Source organism: Cynocephalus volans, chromosome 1 (assembly GCF_027409185.1).
Source record: "Cynocephalus volans isolate mCynVol1 chromosome 1, mCynVol1.pri, whole genome shotgun sequence".
Lineage (NCBI taxonomy): Eukaryota > Metazoa > Chordata > Mammalia > Dermoptera > Cynocephalidae > Cynocephalus > Cynocephalus volans.
In genome coordinates, this window is record NC_084460.1 from 257,096,962 (window position 1) to 257,114,125 (window position 17,164).

General features: G+C 35.7%; 1 protein-coding gene across 5 annotated transcripts in view; it reads left to right on the forward strand.

The window, feature by feature from the left end:
* The first annotated feature begins 272 nt into the window (after nt 1-272).
* The window catches only part of GLS (glutaminase), a 91,791-nt gene continuing 74,899 nt past the window's right edge, over nt 273-17,164 (forward strand). For all 5 annotated transcript variants that reach the window (XM_063093453.1, XM_063093475.1, XM_063093465.1 and 2 more), the window contains exons 1-3: nt 273-876; nt 13,840-13,936; nt 14,295-14,416. In XM_063093453.1, the coding sequence (XP_062949523.1) occupies nt 491-876; nt 13,840-13,936; nt 14,295-14,416 (605 nt within the window). In that variant the 5' untranslated portion in view covers nt 273-490. The remainder of the gene's footprint in view (nt 877-13,839; nt 13,937-14,294; nt 14,417-17,164) is intronic.

Below are 17,164 nucleotides of genomic sequence, written 5' to 3' on the forward strand. Positions count from 1 at the left end.
GGGAAAGTGCTATTCTGGAGTCCGGCCAGCACCCGGCCTCACACGTCAGCTTGACTCCTCCCCCCGCTCCCCACCAGTTCCCCGCCCTACTCTCCCCGCACCCGGCGCCCAGAGAAATTTGACAGCCTCAATCTCCAATCAGGAGAGAGGTCGAGAGTCTGAGCCAATCGGAGCTGGTAGAGGGGGCAGGTCGCCGGCTTCCTCCCGCCCCCGGGTGGGTGAGAGCTGAATGTCTCCAGCCCCCCCCTTCGCTTCAGCCTCAGTGCGGAGCCCTCGGCTGTGTGAGGAAAAGTAGACCTGGGCAGCCGGGAGTGCAGTAGCAGGGGCGGCTGCGGGAGCCAGAGCCGGAGCTGGAACTCCACCCTCGTCGCTGCCCTTTCCTCTTCTGTCATCTTGCCACCCAGCGGGAGACCGCGCTCCCCTAGGCAAGCGGCCGCCCACACCAGAAGCATCCTCCGCCGCTCCAGCCGGCGCTGACGGACCCGGCGGCATGATGCGGCTACGTGGCTCGGCGATGCTGCGGGACCTTCTCTTGCGCCCATCCGCCGCCGTCAGCGCGGCTCTGAGGCGGGCACAGCCCCTCGTCACCTTGTGCCGGCGCCCTTGGGGCGGGGAACGGCCGGCCGCGGGCCCGGCGGCCGCCGCTCGGCTCCACCCATGGTGGGGCGGGGGCGGCCGGCCAGTGGGGCCCCTCGCGCGGGGCCTGTCCAGCTCTCCCTCGGAGATCTTGCAGGAGCTGGGCAAGGGGGGCACTCAGCCGCAGCCCGGGGCGTCGCCACCCGCCGCCCCGCCGGCGCCGGGCCCCAAGGACGGCCCCGGGGAGACTGACGCGTTCGGCAACAGCGAGGGCAAAGAGCTGGTGGCCGCAGGCGAAAAGTGAGTGTCTCCGCGAGGCGGAGGAGATCTCGTTCCGCCAGGGACCCTGGCCCCGGGGGGGCCTGCGGTGGGGCGGGATGGGAGCGGAGGTTCGAGAAAGGAAGAAAGAGATGCAGGGCGGCCTGCGCCGTCTGCGCCACGTGATGAGGCCCGGCCTCGTCCGTGCCGCTCCTCCGGCCCGCGCTTCCCTTCCTCGCCCCAGGCGCGGGACTCCCGGGTGGGGCCGCAGTGGAGCCCGAGGGGCTCGCCTGCCCGGCTCCTCGGCCCGGAGGGGCATTTGCCGAGCCTGCGCCGCGTGCTCCGCCACCCGGCTCACGGCTGTAGCGCCCGTCTGCCCTCCCAGCCCTTCGTAGGTGATGCCGCAAGAACATCACCGAATGACATTTAGCAGTCGGGCGTTGAGCAGAGCCTGTACCTTCTGACTCGTCGCTTTTCCATGCGCGAGTTTCCGCGCTGCCTGCCCTCTCTCGGTCTCGCCACCATCCCATTGGAAGCCAGATGTGACCGAGTGTTCTTAATATTTCTTAGGTGGCTCCTTCAGGCGTATGTAGAGCCATCTGGGGCCCCGGAAGCAATGTTTAAGAAATGAGATTAGGAGGAATAGGGTCATGTGGCCGAGAAGATGAGGCACGCAGTACAGACCACCTGTTTCCACACGGGACCAGCTTTGGCCTGCCCTGATGTCTTCCATGAGATGGACAGGTTTTTAAAAAATAAAAGTCAAGTAGCCAAGACGAAATGTGACATAGAACTCAATTCAGTGAAAAATCTGAGTTGAGTAGGTTTGTGACTTAATTGTGATGGGATATTGACTCATCCTATATGGTTATAGCACAGTAGTTTAGTCTCAAAACAAAATTGGTTTTTCTTAAACAAGATACGAAGCAGTTTCCTGAATATTTTTGTCTTGTGTAATGTAAGTGGGCAAACTTTGTTTTCGCAGTATGGGTAAAAATTTACCTGTCTTCTTTCTGTATACCCTACTGTTTTTCAGACGTTGTGCTGACATTATGTGACCCGTTTTGCCTCCCTTTTACTTCTGTTGCTATTTCCAACCCTAGGGTACCTTAAGTCAAACTGAAAGTGTCATTCTTATAATTTCAATTTCGGGCCTGCTTGATATTTCCTGTAATTGAAGTAGGGACCTTCCTAAAACATTCCAAGTTAAAGTTGTTTTCTCAGACTGAAAAATATATTTAAAAAATCACTTGGTGATGGGCAGAATTTGTGGTATTCTGTGATAATGGTTTTGTGCCACAAAGTAGCCTTATGACCACGGGCAGGTCATTTAACATCTTGGATTAAATGGTCAAATCCCTTCAAGTTCTAAAAAGTTAGGCTCTTGTTAAATTTGTACCTCTCTCTAATGTTTTAGGGCCTAGAATGTGTACGTTTAATCTTATTTGGGACTCGTTTACCTTAATAGCGGTTTAACAGGCATGTAACAAGAGTTTAAATACAGGTACCCAGAGTTACAGAATTGCAAAATGCAATCACTACCATTTAGAAGTTAACCTTAAAAGCTACAGGGTGGGAACTGCTTTCTATTGAAAATATGTCTTCAGATATGTGTCTCTTCAGTGGCTCTAGTGTCCTTTTTTTCCTCTTTTGTCAAATAAGAAATTGAGCTTTGTAATTTACTTGTTTCCCAGAAGTTTCTGGTTTCATTGCCTTCTTAATAAGAAATCATCTCTTAGCAATGTCCCCAAGGTTATGAGAAAAGCATTTTAATTTGCTTAAAGTTTCTATTATCTGAATGATCTGGTTTCCAAATGTAACTTTCCTCCTTTGTTTTCCATTTTGCCTTTCTGTGACAAACATTTCTCTTATCCTGGGAGGCTTCCAGTTGATCCTGTTATTTTTTCTAATGCTCAGCCTCCAAAGCATAGGTCATCCCTCAATCAGCAGTCCACTTGGAATGCCAGCACTCATTCAGTACTCTGCCAGATTTTATAGAATATTTTAAAAGAAATAGTCAAGTGAAAATTAAACTGAGTTAACATTTTGTAAAAGGCTTAAAACAATATTTGGCATGTGTTAAAAGCTGCATAACTGCTTATTAAATAAATGAGAAGAAATTGCTTCATTTATTGTAAAGCCTGTCAACAACATTGGCCTTTGAATTTCAGGCTCACACATGAGAATTTTTTTATTTTTAGTTTTCAGAAAAAGTTTTTCTTGAGAAATTATTGTACATATCTCATATGAAACTATGTGATTTGCTCTGCTTACCTTTTTTTTGCACTGCTAGTTAGTAAGGTCGGAGTGAATTTAATACTTAACCACAGCAATTTCATTAGTTCATATGGCTGGGATATTTGCTTTTCCTCCTTTCCTTGTTTTGAGTTTTCTCTATATTTTATTAGCCTTACCTTATATTCTGGAAAGAGGTGGGATATAAGCAAGTTATCTGCATATCTTTTTTCCACAAACTGAACCAGTGCCACCCTAGACTATTCCATCTCCTTCACACAATGTCAATCAAGTTTAGGTTTAGATTCTATGATTAATATTTTAATATCATATGGAAAAATGTAATGATCTTTGCTCAGTTTTCCTTGTAGTGGTCTTACTAAGTTTTATCATTCATTCCATCATTCTGGAAACCAACTTTGCTTCGGCTCTCTTCATTTTTTAAATTATTCCCTCTGCTTTTCTGGCTCTTTTTGGATTTCCTTACTGGGTAAACCCTGAGGTCTTTGTTCCTTTCCTACTATCTGCCTTCTCAACAGCATATCATTTCTTTCAGCTTTGACTCTCATCTTTGTGTAGGTAATATTTAATCTCTTAATCCAAACCCTCTTTTCATATTTATCTTCATGTATCTGATAACTTCAGATTTAAAGTCTGTACCCCCATATCCAGTCTTTTCTCTAACTTATTTTGCATAATGTGAGATTAAGTGTAGAGTTTTAATTTTGAAATATCATTTTCCTTTCAGAACACTAACAAGGACTGGAATGAGCATTATATCAAAGTCACAAACTATATTGTGGCATTCAAGAGCTCTGATTGACCTTTATGCCAATTCTTGTCCAACATGGACATTTTTACTAGACTTGTCTCTTCTCTGTCAAGCATGCCATGCTTGATTTCTGTAAAGCCCAGAACAACTGTATATCCTATCTTAGTGAAGAGTCCTGGGAAGGGTCAGTGGGATGGGGGTGAAGGGGCATTGTTAAGTTACTTTTTATTTGGGCATTTTATTTTTTAATTAGAAAGGAAAAGATATATAACAGAGATTAGGCTGGAAAAATATCAGCATGTTGTATGCTCATTAGAAAATAGATAATTCATACAAGGTGCAATATTGAAAGTGTTCCATAAAAACAGTAAGATCGTTTTTCCCCTATCAGTTTGGCAGATGTTAAATCAAGTAATCCAGAAGGTGTGGGAAATAGGAACTCTTGTATTGCTGGTAGAAGTATAAATTAGTTTAGCTATTTTGGAGGGCTGTTTGGTAGTTTCTGTTAAAAACTGCATCTCCATGCAGTAATTTCATGTTTACATATCTACGCAAAGTCATGGCATTGAAAAAAAATAAAATTTTAATTATATGAGAATAATTTAGAGTATATTTAAATTTAAAAATAAAAGTGCAAGCTAAAATTATTTCAGCTTCAGATAGCATGGCTTTATATTTTGGTAGTTCATATTTTTATTAAGTGTAAAGTGAAGGGCAAAGAAAGTCATATTGTATATTGTGAGAATTGAGTTTCAAAATAAGGTGAAATGCTTATGCATTTCAGCAAACATTGGATAGGGTCAATTGAACAATACTGATGATGAAATTGAGACAGTATTTGGCAAATATAGGTAATATTTTGGAATTGAAAGACTACCCTTGTTGAAATAGATAGCAAATGCTTTTATGATCCTTTAGTACTGTATTTGCTCTTAATTTGTAAAAGTTTACATATTTACAATTCACTTAAATATACTTTCAATCTTGTTTTAGTTTAATTTTTTGTGTGGGCTTCTCAGTCAACCCCTCAGTTATACTATTTGTGATTTCGTCAGTATTAAAAAATTTTTTCCAGGTCATGGTTATCAGTGAGTTTTAGTTTTGTTTTAATGGCAAGTGAAAAAAGTGCTGGTTAAACTATATATCATAACATTTTTTGCAGCCTAATATTTACATTAAACCATATGCATCCATTAGCCATTCATAAATTTGTTCTTGATCTGTAATTAACAAACTGCGTGCTGCTGATTTTATGTGTATCTAGATAACGTTCACTGAAAGACCAAGAATTAGATCTTGAAGTTTCATCTCCTTGAGTTTTACCTTCTTGTTTATAGACTACTGTTTTATAGAGAAGTCTCCCTATCTCAAAGTCAGCTAACTGAGGAAATGACTACCAAATAGAATTCAACCTTTTTCATGAGGCGATATGTAGACAAAGAAGTGGGGTGGGGGTGGGGGCAATGTTTCCATCTGAAAAAGGTAAATGTCACCTTGAAGAGAAATTTGCTGAAAATATTTGTGAGTTTCTTTGAATTTAAAAAAATTATTTGAAGAAATCAGTAAGAGGCTGTACTACTTCTTTGTGATATTTGAAGCGAAGAAAAATCATGGCTGTAGAAACTGAAAGTCTAATTGTAGGATTTGCATTTTTTAAGAAGCTCAATCATATTAAACCCTGTATAAAGCAAGGTTATATTTTATAGTTGTCTGTCTGTACCTTTTCACCTTTTAAGTCATTTGCTAGTAAGAGGAATGCTTAAGAAAACTGTGAACAGACATATTTATAAACATAGATACTAATTATTGATATCTCTAAGTGAGGTACATAACTTGAAGGTAGAGACACTATTACCACAATTTTACCCTGGAATCTACTCTGGTGTATAATTGCTTTGGTTATGAAACACACTGCATATGACTGATTACAGCACTTGGTGATTTTCTGACCACCTACAAAGTAGTAGAAGCAAAATGTTAATGTGCCTTGGCTTCCTTTGGCAAGTATCCTCTGCTTGGTATGTAACATTCATTATTGTTTACTGATTTCTAAAGAAATGTTTGTAGTGAAACCACTGCTTTCAAAACATAGAACTGTTGATGTTGTGTGATAAAAAAAGATTGATAGCTTTAGGATTTAGAAATATATTTTTGCCTACTACTTTCTAGTACAGGCTTCTAAAGATGATTATAACATTGTCATCTTGATAGGGATATTTTGAGTGACACAGGAATTTTGATTTTTGGTGGGAGTTGTACACATTTTCTGAAGAGCAATTTTTAAGCTGTGTGAATAACATAAAATATTCATTCCTTTTTAGGAATCTAGGCTAACAAAATAAACTGAAGTGCAGGAAGATTTATTCCCTAATATTTTTGGTCCATTATGCATATTACAGGAAAATGGAGAAAACTTGTTTTAAACATTAGTGAGATGGTTAAGTAAATTATGGTTCATCCACAGGAGAGTCTCTTATTTAGTTATTTAAAATGTATACAGATACTTTCTAGGGATTTAAGAAAATGTAATGTTAAGCCAAAAGTTAGAATACAGAATTTTCTGTGCAGTATGATCTCAAGTGATCTTAAGCTTTCAAAAAAAGCTTAGAAAAAGTAATAGAAGGAAGTAAGCCAAAATGACATTAGTATTTGTGATTTATGAGAATGGGCCTTGTTTTTCCTGTCTCCTAATAGTTACTTTTAAGATTTCCCATTATGAGTGGGAAACTTCTAAAACAGTGGAAAACATTATATAACATCGAAAATCAGAGGAACCACATCTGTTAAATTTTGAACTTGTAAATCTCTACTTAGCTGCCTAGTCTGCTACCCTAATATTGAAAAAAATTATGAAAAAAGATGAATGGATTTTTACAGCTCCTATTTTTCAGCATCATCCAATCATATTCACTATTGTCCTCAAACAACAAACTTCTAAAATTCTGAACTATGCTTGATCCTTAGAAAATGTTGCATATTTCTCTGCCATATTAAACATTATAATGAATAGAGTCTAACACTTCCTGTTCAACTTATGTTTCTTATAAGGAAGCATTACTATACTGTGTTAATACAGTGATGCTCTAAGACAAATGCTGGCAAACTTTTTATCTTAAAGGCCAAATAGTAAACATTTTTGGCTTTTTGGGCTCTCTGGTCTCTGTTATAACTACTGAGGTCAGCTGTGGTAGCAAAGCAGCCACAGAAAATAGGTATATGAATGGGTGTGGCTGCCTTTCAATAAAACTTTATTTACAAAATGGGTGGCCCCTGCTGTAGTTTGCCCATCCCTGCAATAAAGAGTGTTTAGTTGTAAGGGGTTCCCATATACCTTGATTGGTTCTTCTTTGAACGAGTTTATTCTTACTTGAATTTTTGTGTCATGTATCAGTTACTCCATGTTATTCCTGTCCTTCATGTCTTCACCGTAGCAGTCCTTCCTCAATTTTACTGTCTGTACCCAATTCCCCTTAGCTTTTTTTCCGAATTGTGGTAAAATATACATAACATTAAATTTACCGTGTTAGCCATTTTTAAGTGTACAGTTCAGTGGCATTAAGTGTAAGTACGTAGGTCCCGAGTGAGTTAAGTTTATGATCTCATATTAGTTTAGGGATTTAGGAGGACATCTATTTTTAGCAACTCAAAAACTGAGAATCAGAGTTGGAAGTGACTTTAAAGAACATCTAATTCCACCTCATTTTGCATATTTTGTAAGCTCCCCACAGATATTAAGTGAACCAAATTCGTACAGTATTAGGACTTTTTTTTTGTCTGTTGCTAGCAGATTAATAAAATACTTTATTGAATTAGTTACTTTTTTAGGTTCAGAACTAGAAGAGAACTTAACCCATTTCTCCAGCTGCTGTTTTTTCTTTTGTTATACTCCCTACAAGTTGCTGTTCTCCTCTACTGGAATCCTTCCTGGACAAGAGTTCACTCCTCAGAGGGCAGCCCATTCCATTTTCAATGCTGTTTTTTTTTTTCCTTATGTGTAGCTGAAGTTTGCCTTTCATTGACTTCTACTTATATATTTTAGTTATTCAAAACAAGTCATCTGTAGTGGTATCAAAGTGATTGCAGTGACAGAATTCACATAATACCTTGTAGTTTTCCTACTAGAATGATTTATTAAAAATCACTTTGCTAAGGAATGTGTTATTGGGAAGACTAACAGAGTTGGACATTATAGACTAGATCTGGCCAGTTTCTAGTCTTCCTGCCTGAAACAGGCAGACTGCCTCCTGGGTTAAATAAACTTCAAAAGTTGTGCACATGTGGACAAATTGCCACCAGCTGATATGGACAGCCTTAGTGCTTCCTCATGGCTTCTGTGCTTTTTACTTTGGCTTGCTCTTGAATAAATTTCTTCAGTAAAGTTCAATCAAAACAGCAGCCCTAATTTAATATAATCTCATCCTCACTTTTTACGGGATGCGGTTTCAACAAGGCAGAACAAAAATTTAGTCATCTAACATAAGTAATTCCCTTATTAGCATTATGGTTAGAAATTCTTCAATAGGTAAGGAGCCTCATCTTTCGTTATTCTTAATGAACTCCAAATATTACTCCTAAAATGGAGTGGTAGCAGCTGAGCACAGTTGGGATGGCAGAGCAGGAAGAGTCTGGGACTAGGAACAAAGGACCAGCTTTATAGAGCTAATTCTAGTCCAGCCACTTAAGCAACATGTTTATTGTCACAACTTGACTTTGAGACTGTCTTTATCTGTAAATTGGGGACAATTAACCCCTTAATTTACCTCATAGGGTTTTAAGATAAGGCAACAGAAAATGTTAACAATAAAGCCTTAAAAGTTGTAAGTTTTTATTTTTAAATTCCACCAATAATTAGCCTTTGGGCAAAATGACTTGGAAGATAAACAGAATTTGTCACTTTATGAGACTTACATTCATTGTGATATACTCACAGGTGTTATGTGGTCAGTCATCATCAATTCACCTTTCAACCTGACAGGTTTAATCTGCTAATTTGCTGGTATTGGCATATATTTGCTATCAATCAGATCACTCTAAATTCCAAATGTTAAATTGATTTAAATACAACCCTAAATATCTTGTTAAGGATAATTTTTAAATGAAGACATAAAAAGACCAGTGCATTCTTTTGCATTCTGTTAGTAGGCCTCATTTTTTTAAAGCCCACTTGGGAAAACTATAGTAGTTTTTGATTATGTGTTTTAAGAGTTACATGGAAAAAAAAAAAAAAAAGAGTTACATGGGGTTGCAAAAAAAAAAAAAAAAGAAAGAAAAAGAAAAGAAATAAGAAAGTCATTGCCAGGCCAGCCCGTGGCTCACTCGGGAGACTGTGGTGTTGATAACACCAAGGCTGTGGGTTTGGATCCCATATAGGGATGGCTGGTTAGCTCATTGGGTGAGCATGGTGCTGACACCACCAAGTCAAGGGTTAAGATCCCCTTACCGGTCATCTTTTTAAAAAAAAAAAAAAAAGAAAGTCATTGCCCATTTTGAAAGGTTAAGCTTTGAAGAGGTCAGATGATATTAAATGTTATTTAACAAAATAAAGATGTACAGTTGGTTTCAATTTTTTCTTTGTTTTTTATTTTCCTCCTTTCATGTGATAGAGTTTTTTATTTATAAAATTTTGAACTGATGAAGATGAGTTTGCATTATTGCTCCTAATTATAAAACTCCTAATTAGAAACTTTCTTGATTTCCCCCACCCATTAAAGCAAAATTAAATGCTTTATTTGTACTTCCTGATACTTTTTGATATTTCTACCATAGTATTTGCCACATTGCTGTCGTCTTATCTCTCTTTCTAGACAGCAACCTTATTTTATTCACCTTTATATTCCCAATGCTTGACACATAACTATATAAGCAAAGTGCAAAAGCAAGTGAGTGCTAAAAAGAATATAGAAAATCTGGTTGGGCAGAGTCCTGTGAAACAATAGGAATGGTCATTTATACCTTAAAGGTTTAGGGAAAGGAAGGTTCTAAACAGAAGGCACGATAGGTAAAAAGTAAAGGTTAGATAGCAGGACTTACTTACAAGTCAAATGAGTTTAGTCAGTTACGTTGGGGAATTTTAAGGGATAAGTTAGGAATAGATAGTGCGAAGCTAAATTACAGAGAACCAAATACCAGACTGAGGAGTCTGAATTGTCCTTTGGTATTGGGAAACTGGTTGATCACTAGAGCAAGCAAAGACAGTGCCTGTTCATGTTGCAGAAGTTGGCCCTGAATTTAAACTCCATGTGTATATTTTTTTGGGTCGTCTCCTCATTTATCAGTTGACTTATATAGATCTCTCTCAATGCTAAAAATTAGCTCTTTATATAATAGCGTATAGGTAGAAACAGGCACCTTAATTCTTATATCCTATGCTGTAGCTGTTTGCTGTTCTTTGTTAAGCACCCCCAAAAAAGACCAAAGGGATGAAGGTAAGCCTTTTGCCAGAAATTTCCTTGTGTTGCCGTGCTTCTAGCTCCTACCCATCCTTCAAGTTTAGCTCAAATTGCACCTCTTCTAAAAAAGTTTTACCTTATTAGTCCTCAGTGAAGTAATTTTCTAATGATTGGATCCCATAGTTTGTTTCTTATAATTTTTTGTTATGTCCTTCTAGAATGTAAACAATGCCTGACATGGTGCTGTACATGTCATAGTTAAATACAGGGAATTTTTCTTTTTCATTTTAAAAAAATTGTTTCTTTTTTTTAGGCAGTTATTATGTGAGGCTAATGTAGGGGAAGGAATGGGTAAAAGAAGGAATAATATGGTGAAAGGATCCTAAAGGCAGAAATTAGAAAGGAAATGAGAGAGAATGAAAGTAGGGAAGGAATAAAAAGATGTGAAAGAAGGATTTTTCTTTGGATTTACTTTTCTTCTATATATCCTGTTTTAACTGCTGGGTGTTATAACCATTTTATGTTTTTCCTTCCAGGGAATCTGGAAGGCTTAAGTTGGGTTTATCAATAATTGTTGATGATGATTTGAAATCCTGCAATAATCTGTTTTTTGTAATTAGAACTGAAATGCTTCTCAAGGATTTTGTAGTTACTATAAAGTTACTGAAAACCATAGTTTTTAGCTTTTGAATTTTAATAGCAAAATGTGTTATTGTGAAATTGCTGTAAAGACTTTAAATTTGAGGAGAGAAAGCGGGTAAAGCAAGAAAGATGTTTGGAATAATTTCTACCTTTCTGAAAATTTGGGGAGAATATTTGTATTTGTTTTTTCACTAGACTGTTGAAGCTAACTAATTCTCAGATTAGAGTCTGAGCTTTTAAATGCTAAGATAAGTAGTAATTTATTTCTATCAATTTTGACAGTTTATTTTGTGAGCACGTTTTTTAGGGATGGCTTAAATTGTTTCTCCTGTGGATAAAAATTAGTTTCTTTTTAAAAGCAAGTACATATTTACCTTTTTTGCTAGCTATGACAATAACATGGGCATTTTAATTTTTTTGCACTATGTACCATAAGTCTATATTTTATGTTATTTACATAGCTTTTAAGCAAAGCAAATACCATTTACTGGTGTGATAAATACATAGAAAGCTTATTCTGCAGTTTTTAAAAGTGATCAACTACCACTATCTGAAGTTTATCTGACAAACCATTTTCTGTAAATAATTGGTATGTTGTTATTCACTGATTTTTTGACAGCTGGTTCAATTTTTCTTTAAATATGAGATCATCAGTATTGTTGAACTCTGTTTAATGGTATTAGATCAGGTTAAGACCTAGAGAACTTGTTTGTACCTCATAAAAGCCAGTAAGTTAGAGACCCAGTATAGTGTAATTGTAAATAGTTTGAACTCTGGATTCAGAGAAACGGGATTTAAGTCCATCTCAGCCATTGTGCAACCTTGGGAAGTTTCTTAACCTATTTGTGAAATCCCATCTGTGAAATGGGAATCAAGTTATTCATTTTTTTCAACAAGTAATAAGTTTGTTGAGCTTCTGCTATATACCAGGAACCATACTATATTTTGTATAATAATAGTATCTCTGTCATAAGATCATTGTAGGATTAAATTATAATGCATATAAAACACTTAGCACAGTATCTAGAATATAAATGATCGATAAGTTTTAGCTACTAAGTTGTCTAAGAGGAAAAATAGGTTCAGGAAATAATTATATATTTAGAATATGTCATTAAAATTTTATGATAATCCTATGTGATAGTTTTTTAAAAACATTGCTGTGAAGTTAATATATTTTAAGGTTGACTTTAGAAACTAAAAGTTGGTGTAACAGTTTTGAAAACAAATATAAATGATATTAATGCCAATATTAATATTTCTTTTAGGAGGAATTTTATATATGTATATTTTAAGGTTGACTTTAGTAACTAAAAGTTGGTGTAACAGTTTTGAAAACGAATATAAACGATATTAATGCCAATATTAATGTTTCTTTTAGGAGGAATTTTATATGTGTGTATGTAAATATATATTCTTTGTCAACCAACTCTATTGTCTTTTAAGGTAGAAATATATGTACGATTAATAGTAGTTTGGGAAGTAATTATATTAGGAAATAATTAAATACATATGGTGTTATTAAAGTATAGAACAATTAAATAATCTTTGGGTAATCCAGAAAATATTGAGATATCTTCTAGATGTTTTTCCTAAACTTTTCTAAGCTCTCTTCAACAGTATAAAACACAATTTTGAATAGACTTCTGCTGTGTGACAGTTTTTTTTTTTTAAGCAAAAGTAATGTTTATAATTTTCCTATGAAACTTGCCATTATACTTATGGCTAATACAGAATTGACTATATTAAGTTCTGAATTAATTTTAAGAAAATGAGTATTTCCTCCTTTTCTGTCTCTTATATTCTCTCTTGCTTTCTTGAAATACAGGTAAGGTTCTTTCCTGAATATTTTATATGGACGTATGTACATACATATATATTTACACACATACACACATGTCTATTATGTATTTCCCCCTGCCATTTTAATAAATAGTGATAGGTGGAGAGGGAGTTCGTCTGCCTTAGGTTTGTAATCCTAATAACATCACTTATAATACTTACACAATCATTGATATTCAGAATAATGAAATTTGTTATTTTCAGTGTCAGAGCCAAAACAGTAAGACCTTTAATAGGCTTACCATAATTTACTTGAAAGCTTTTCAGTGGATAGGAAGAAATTCCTTTCTTGTTGAAAAGTTTGGTTAATCATAGCATATTATTATACTATTTTAGTTAAGATTTTAATGGTAAAATTTTTCTAATAATCTCTATGATTTTTGGAATTTGATCTGTGTATTTTTTCCTGGATGACTTTAGAAATAATAGCTACAACTACCATCAATTGCGTATTTACTCTCTGCCAGGCAGCATTCTGCAGGTGTTGAGTATATTGAGTCAACTGATCCTCACAACCCTGTGAGGTAGGCGCTATTATCCCCCTTTCTCAGATGAGGTAACTGAATCACAGAAAGGTTAATTAATTTACCCAAGTTTACAGGCTAGTATTACAGTCAGGATTCAAGAACTTGTGCACTTGATCTTAATCACCACTGTCCACTGACTAATTGCTGTTTCTCCCAGATTTTACAGTCAGGTTAACTATTTGAATAATATATATAGTCATCATATTAAAAAAAAAATGAAAACAGCCTAACAAAGTGTTGACTCTTACCTGAACATTTGCTGAGCTCTATGGTTAATATTGGGTGATTGCACTAGGCTGTATAATAAGATCTCACCAAACATGACTAGGCATTAGCACAACTAGAGTTGATAACCAAGATTTCAAAACCTGGGATTTTAAAAATATCTATGCATTAATGAGTCGTTTTTTACTTGTTTTGCATCGTGGTTTCTAGTAGTACTGATTTGATTTTGATAAATCAGCATTTATTATGACTATAGCCTTGAGTACATCAGCTCAGTTGTAGTCTGGTTCAATGATTATTTAAAAAGGGATTTAGTTAAAATCCATTAGAATGTTCACACAAGGATTAATTTTGTATTCTTTCTCCCCTTTAGTAAAATAAAACAGGGTCTGTTACCTAGTTTGGAGGATTTGCTGTTCTATACAATTGCTGAAGGACAAGAGAAAATACCTGTTCATAAATTTATTACAGTAAGTTTTTATATTTTTCTATCTTAACTTTTATAAAATTGGTAATACTAAATCAATAATACAGTATTAATTGAAATGTAGTCTTAAAGGTCATCTTATATGTAGATTCTGACTGACATTGTTTCTCTTATTATGTTTTCAAATTTTTATCATGCTCATTTCAAGGTAATCAGTGAAAGAGAAAGAAACAATGAGAAACTTGTCCAGAAAGTGGGTAATAGTCACACTAAAAAATGCCATATACATGTTCAAGGCTTGAGTAGAAATTTTTATATACAGGAATAAAAACTTGTATTTGGAATAAGCATATACATTATTTGCACTATATATTTACAAACTCTTATTTTTTTAAAAACAGGCACTCAAATCTACAGGATTGCGAACGTCTGATCCCAGGTTGAAAGAGTGTATGGATATGTTAAGATTAACTCTTCAAACAACATCAGATGGTGTCATGCTAGACAAAGATCTTTTTAAAAAGTAAAAATTTCTGCCAAACTTTTAATGGTGATTTGCTATGCGATATGGTGAATTTGCTTTTAAAACAAAATTTCATCTTTGAAGGCCAGTGCTTCCTGTGTAACTGAAAAAGGGGACTTAAAACATTTAAACATTCTTTTGAAGATCTTGGTGCACATTAAGGTTCTCTAATACACTGGGCCAAGAGTATGCTTTCTTTTATCTGTTTTATGGAAATTTATACACAGATATTTCTAATTTACAATACCTGTTGATTGCACTCAATTTGAATAGAGCACACCCTTTGTCCTGTCATTGCTTGTATTGATTCCCCCATTCATCTACATATCTTACAGGCTTTCTCAACATAGTTCTTTCCTACAAGGTGATTTAGATGACATCATAAAATGTTAGGGGTTCAGACAGTTTTGTATTCCTCATGTTTACATATCTGCATTGTCTTGTTTTCTCTTCATTCAGGCATAGTAATACGTAGGCTTTTAACTATTTTTCATTTCCCTTAAAACAGTTATGAACTAAAGACAACTTTGGATAGTAAAGCCTTGATTTGATTGAATGAGAATATTTATTTTGACATTTCTATATTCGCATATTTGTTTATGATTTATCTTCATTAATGTGTTCCTACTGATTTGATTACTTAAAAATTTAATGGACAACATGTTTGTAATGGATCCCAAAGAGTCAAGTTGTATTTTAAACTACTAATAGTTAAGAGGAATCTAGTATAAAACTGTAAACACTACTATAAGATATTGGCTTTTTTGAGACAATAGGCTTAGGTGAAGTAGATCCAGAGAATTTCTACATTTACTTTGAAAGTTTATTTGTATGTATATATGTATTTACTCTAATTTTGTTTTGGGGGTTGGATGATTTGTTCTAGATATTTCCTGGGAATATCCTGGAATATTAAATCTTTGAAGGTATAAGTATTTAACTGAAGTTCTGTGAAGTTTCCTGGCATGCTGTAAAGCACTGCTGACAGTTTTGGATTCTTGACTTTTCACTGGGAGGTTCTTGGTTTTGTTAACTCAGCTGACCTTAAAGTGTAGGTTTTAGGTCTGTGTTGCAATTGGTTGCAATCATTGCAATTAGAAATTTTGAGTCACCAGCACCTGTTTCATTGTGGAGGGAAGAAAATTATTTCTAGACTTATTTGTGCCTTTGCAGTTGTGATTATTTTTAGTGTTCATGGACTATCTGTGCAAGGTACTACTTGATTATGGTGCTTTCTGGGGAGTTATTTTGGTGTATCTGTGAATAAAGTTGTCAGAGAGATGGCAGGTAGATCTGTTGATAAGATAATAGGAATGCTTTGGAACTTTAAGTGGAAGCAGTATCTTACACATTTTTTTAATACTTTTAAAAATGTTTTGAAAAATAAAAAGTGTTTTGTGCTTTATAAACATAATGCTGTGTTGAAATATGAAATTAAAAGGAATGTAAATGGTCTGATAATGAAGCCAGGATATAATCATAATATTTTCTACCAACAATGATATTAAGGGATAATAATTATCATTATTTTAAACACTAATCCAATTATAAATATCTATGATTGTAAAGGCAGTTCCCAACTTGACAAATGCTTAATGGTCCATATGAGCAGGCAGTGGAAAAGTATGAATTATAGGTGTAATGATTTCTGTTTCATCCCTAGAATGAGGTGATTCAGAACCTCTGATTATTAAACTTTTTAGGTCACCCGGGAAGGTGATTCTTCCAGAGTTCTTTCTCTCTTTTCAAATATAAGAAGTTATCTAGTTAGTGTTGCTGGAAGTAAACCTTCATGCAGCTGGGGAGATGTTAAAACATGGAATTTATTTTCTCAGAGAAATAATTTATAAAAGTTGGTAGGTTTGGTTGAAGTCAATGTATTGATATTTTACCTAAAATGTATTGTGGGTTAATATAGTTAGCCTTTGTAGGTAATTTGAGAAACAACTATTACGTATGAATTTTTTTTTAATGAGAGAAAATGAGTTCTAAGCATACTTTTTGGAGTAATATATATGAAAGTTGGAGACTGCCTGTACCCGTCTAGATAGTCAATTGTTTTTGATACTAGTAATCCTTAAAACTAGTAATAGAAAAAAAAATTTTTGTGTTGAAAACTAATCCATTTATTCATGTATTTTTTAACCTTATAGATATTAGAATTATTTTTATGTGCAGTAGTAATTTTTTGGTCTTTTTGGTTTTGGAGAAAGTGAATGGTAGTCTATGCATTTGTATATTGTTTGATTTTCTAAAAACTTTCATATCTACTATGTTATTTTAGTAGTGAAAAATTATGTCAGAAATATTTTGTAAAACATTGTTGTGCATTACAGTTGTCTGTCATAAATGCTTAAAGAAGGGGGAGCAATAATCAGCCAAAATGTATATCGACAAAATAAAATTAAAAAAAAAAAATAAATAAATGCTTAAAGAAGGAAAGAAAGTGATTATTCCCAGCTTACAAATAAGAAAACGGAAAAAAGCAAAAGATGTAATGTTCTGAAAAGCTTAAGCACTTCCTCAGAGTTCATTTGTATGACTTCTAATTTTCTGGTTAGACTCACGACATTTTATTAAAATAGTCCCAAGAAAAGCCTTTCTATTTGGAATTCTCATCAGTATGCATTTAGACATTGTTCTAGTGGTAGGATTGCTTTTGTTAGCCATGGTGATTTAGCAGCAAAGGCTATTGCCACAGTTTTACCAGCATCTTGTGCTAGAGCAAAATAACCCCAAAGTTTCACT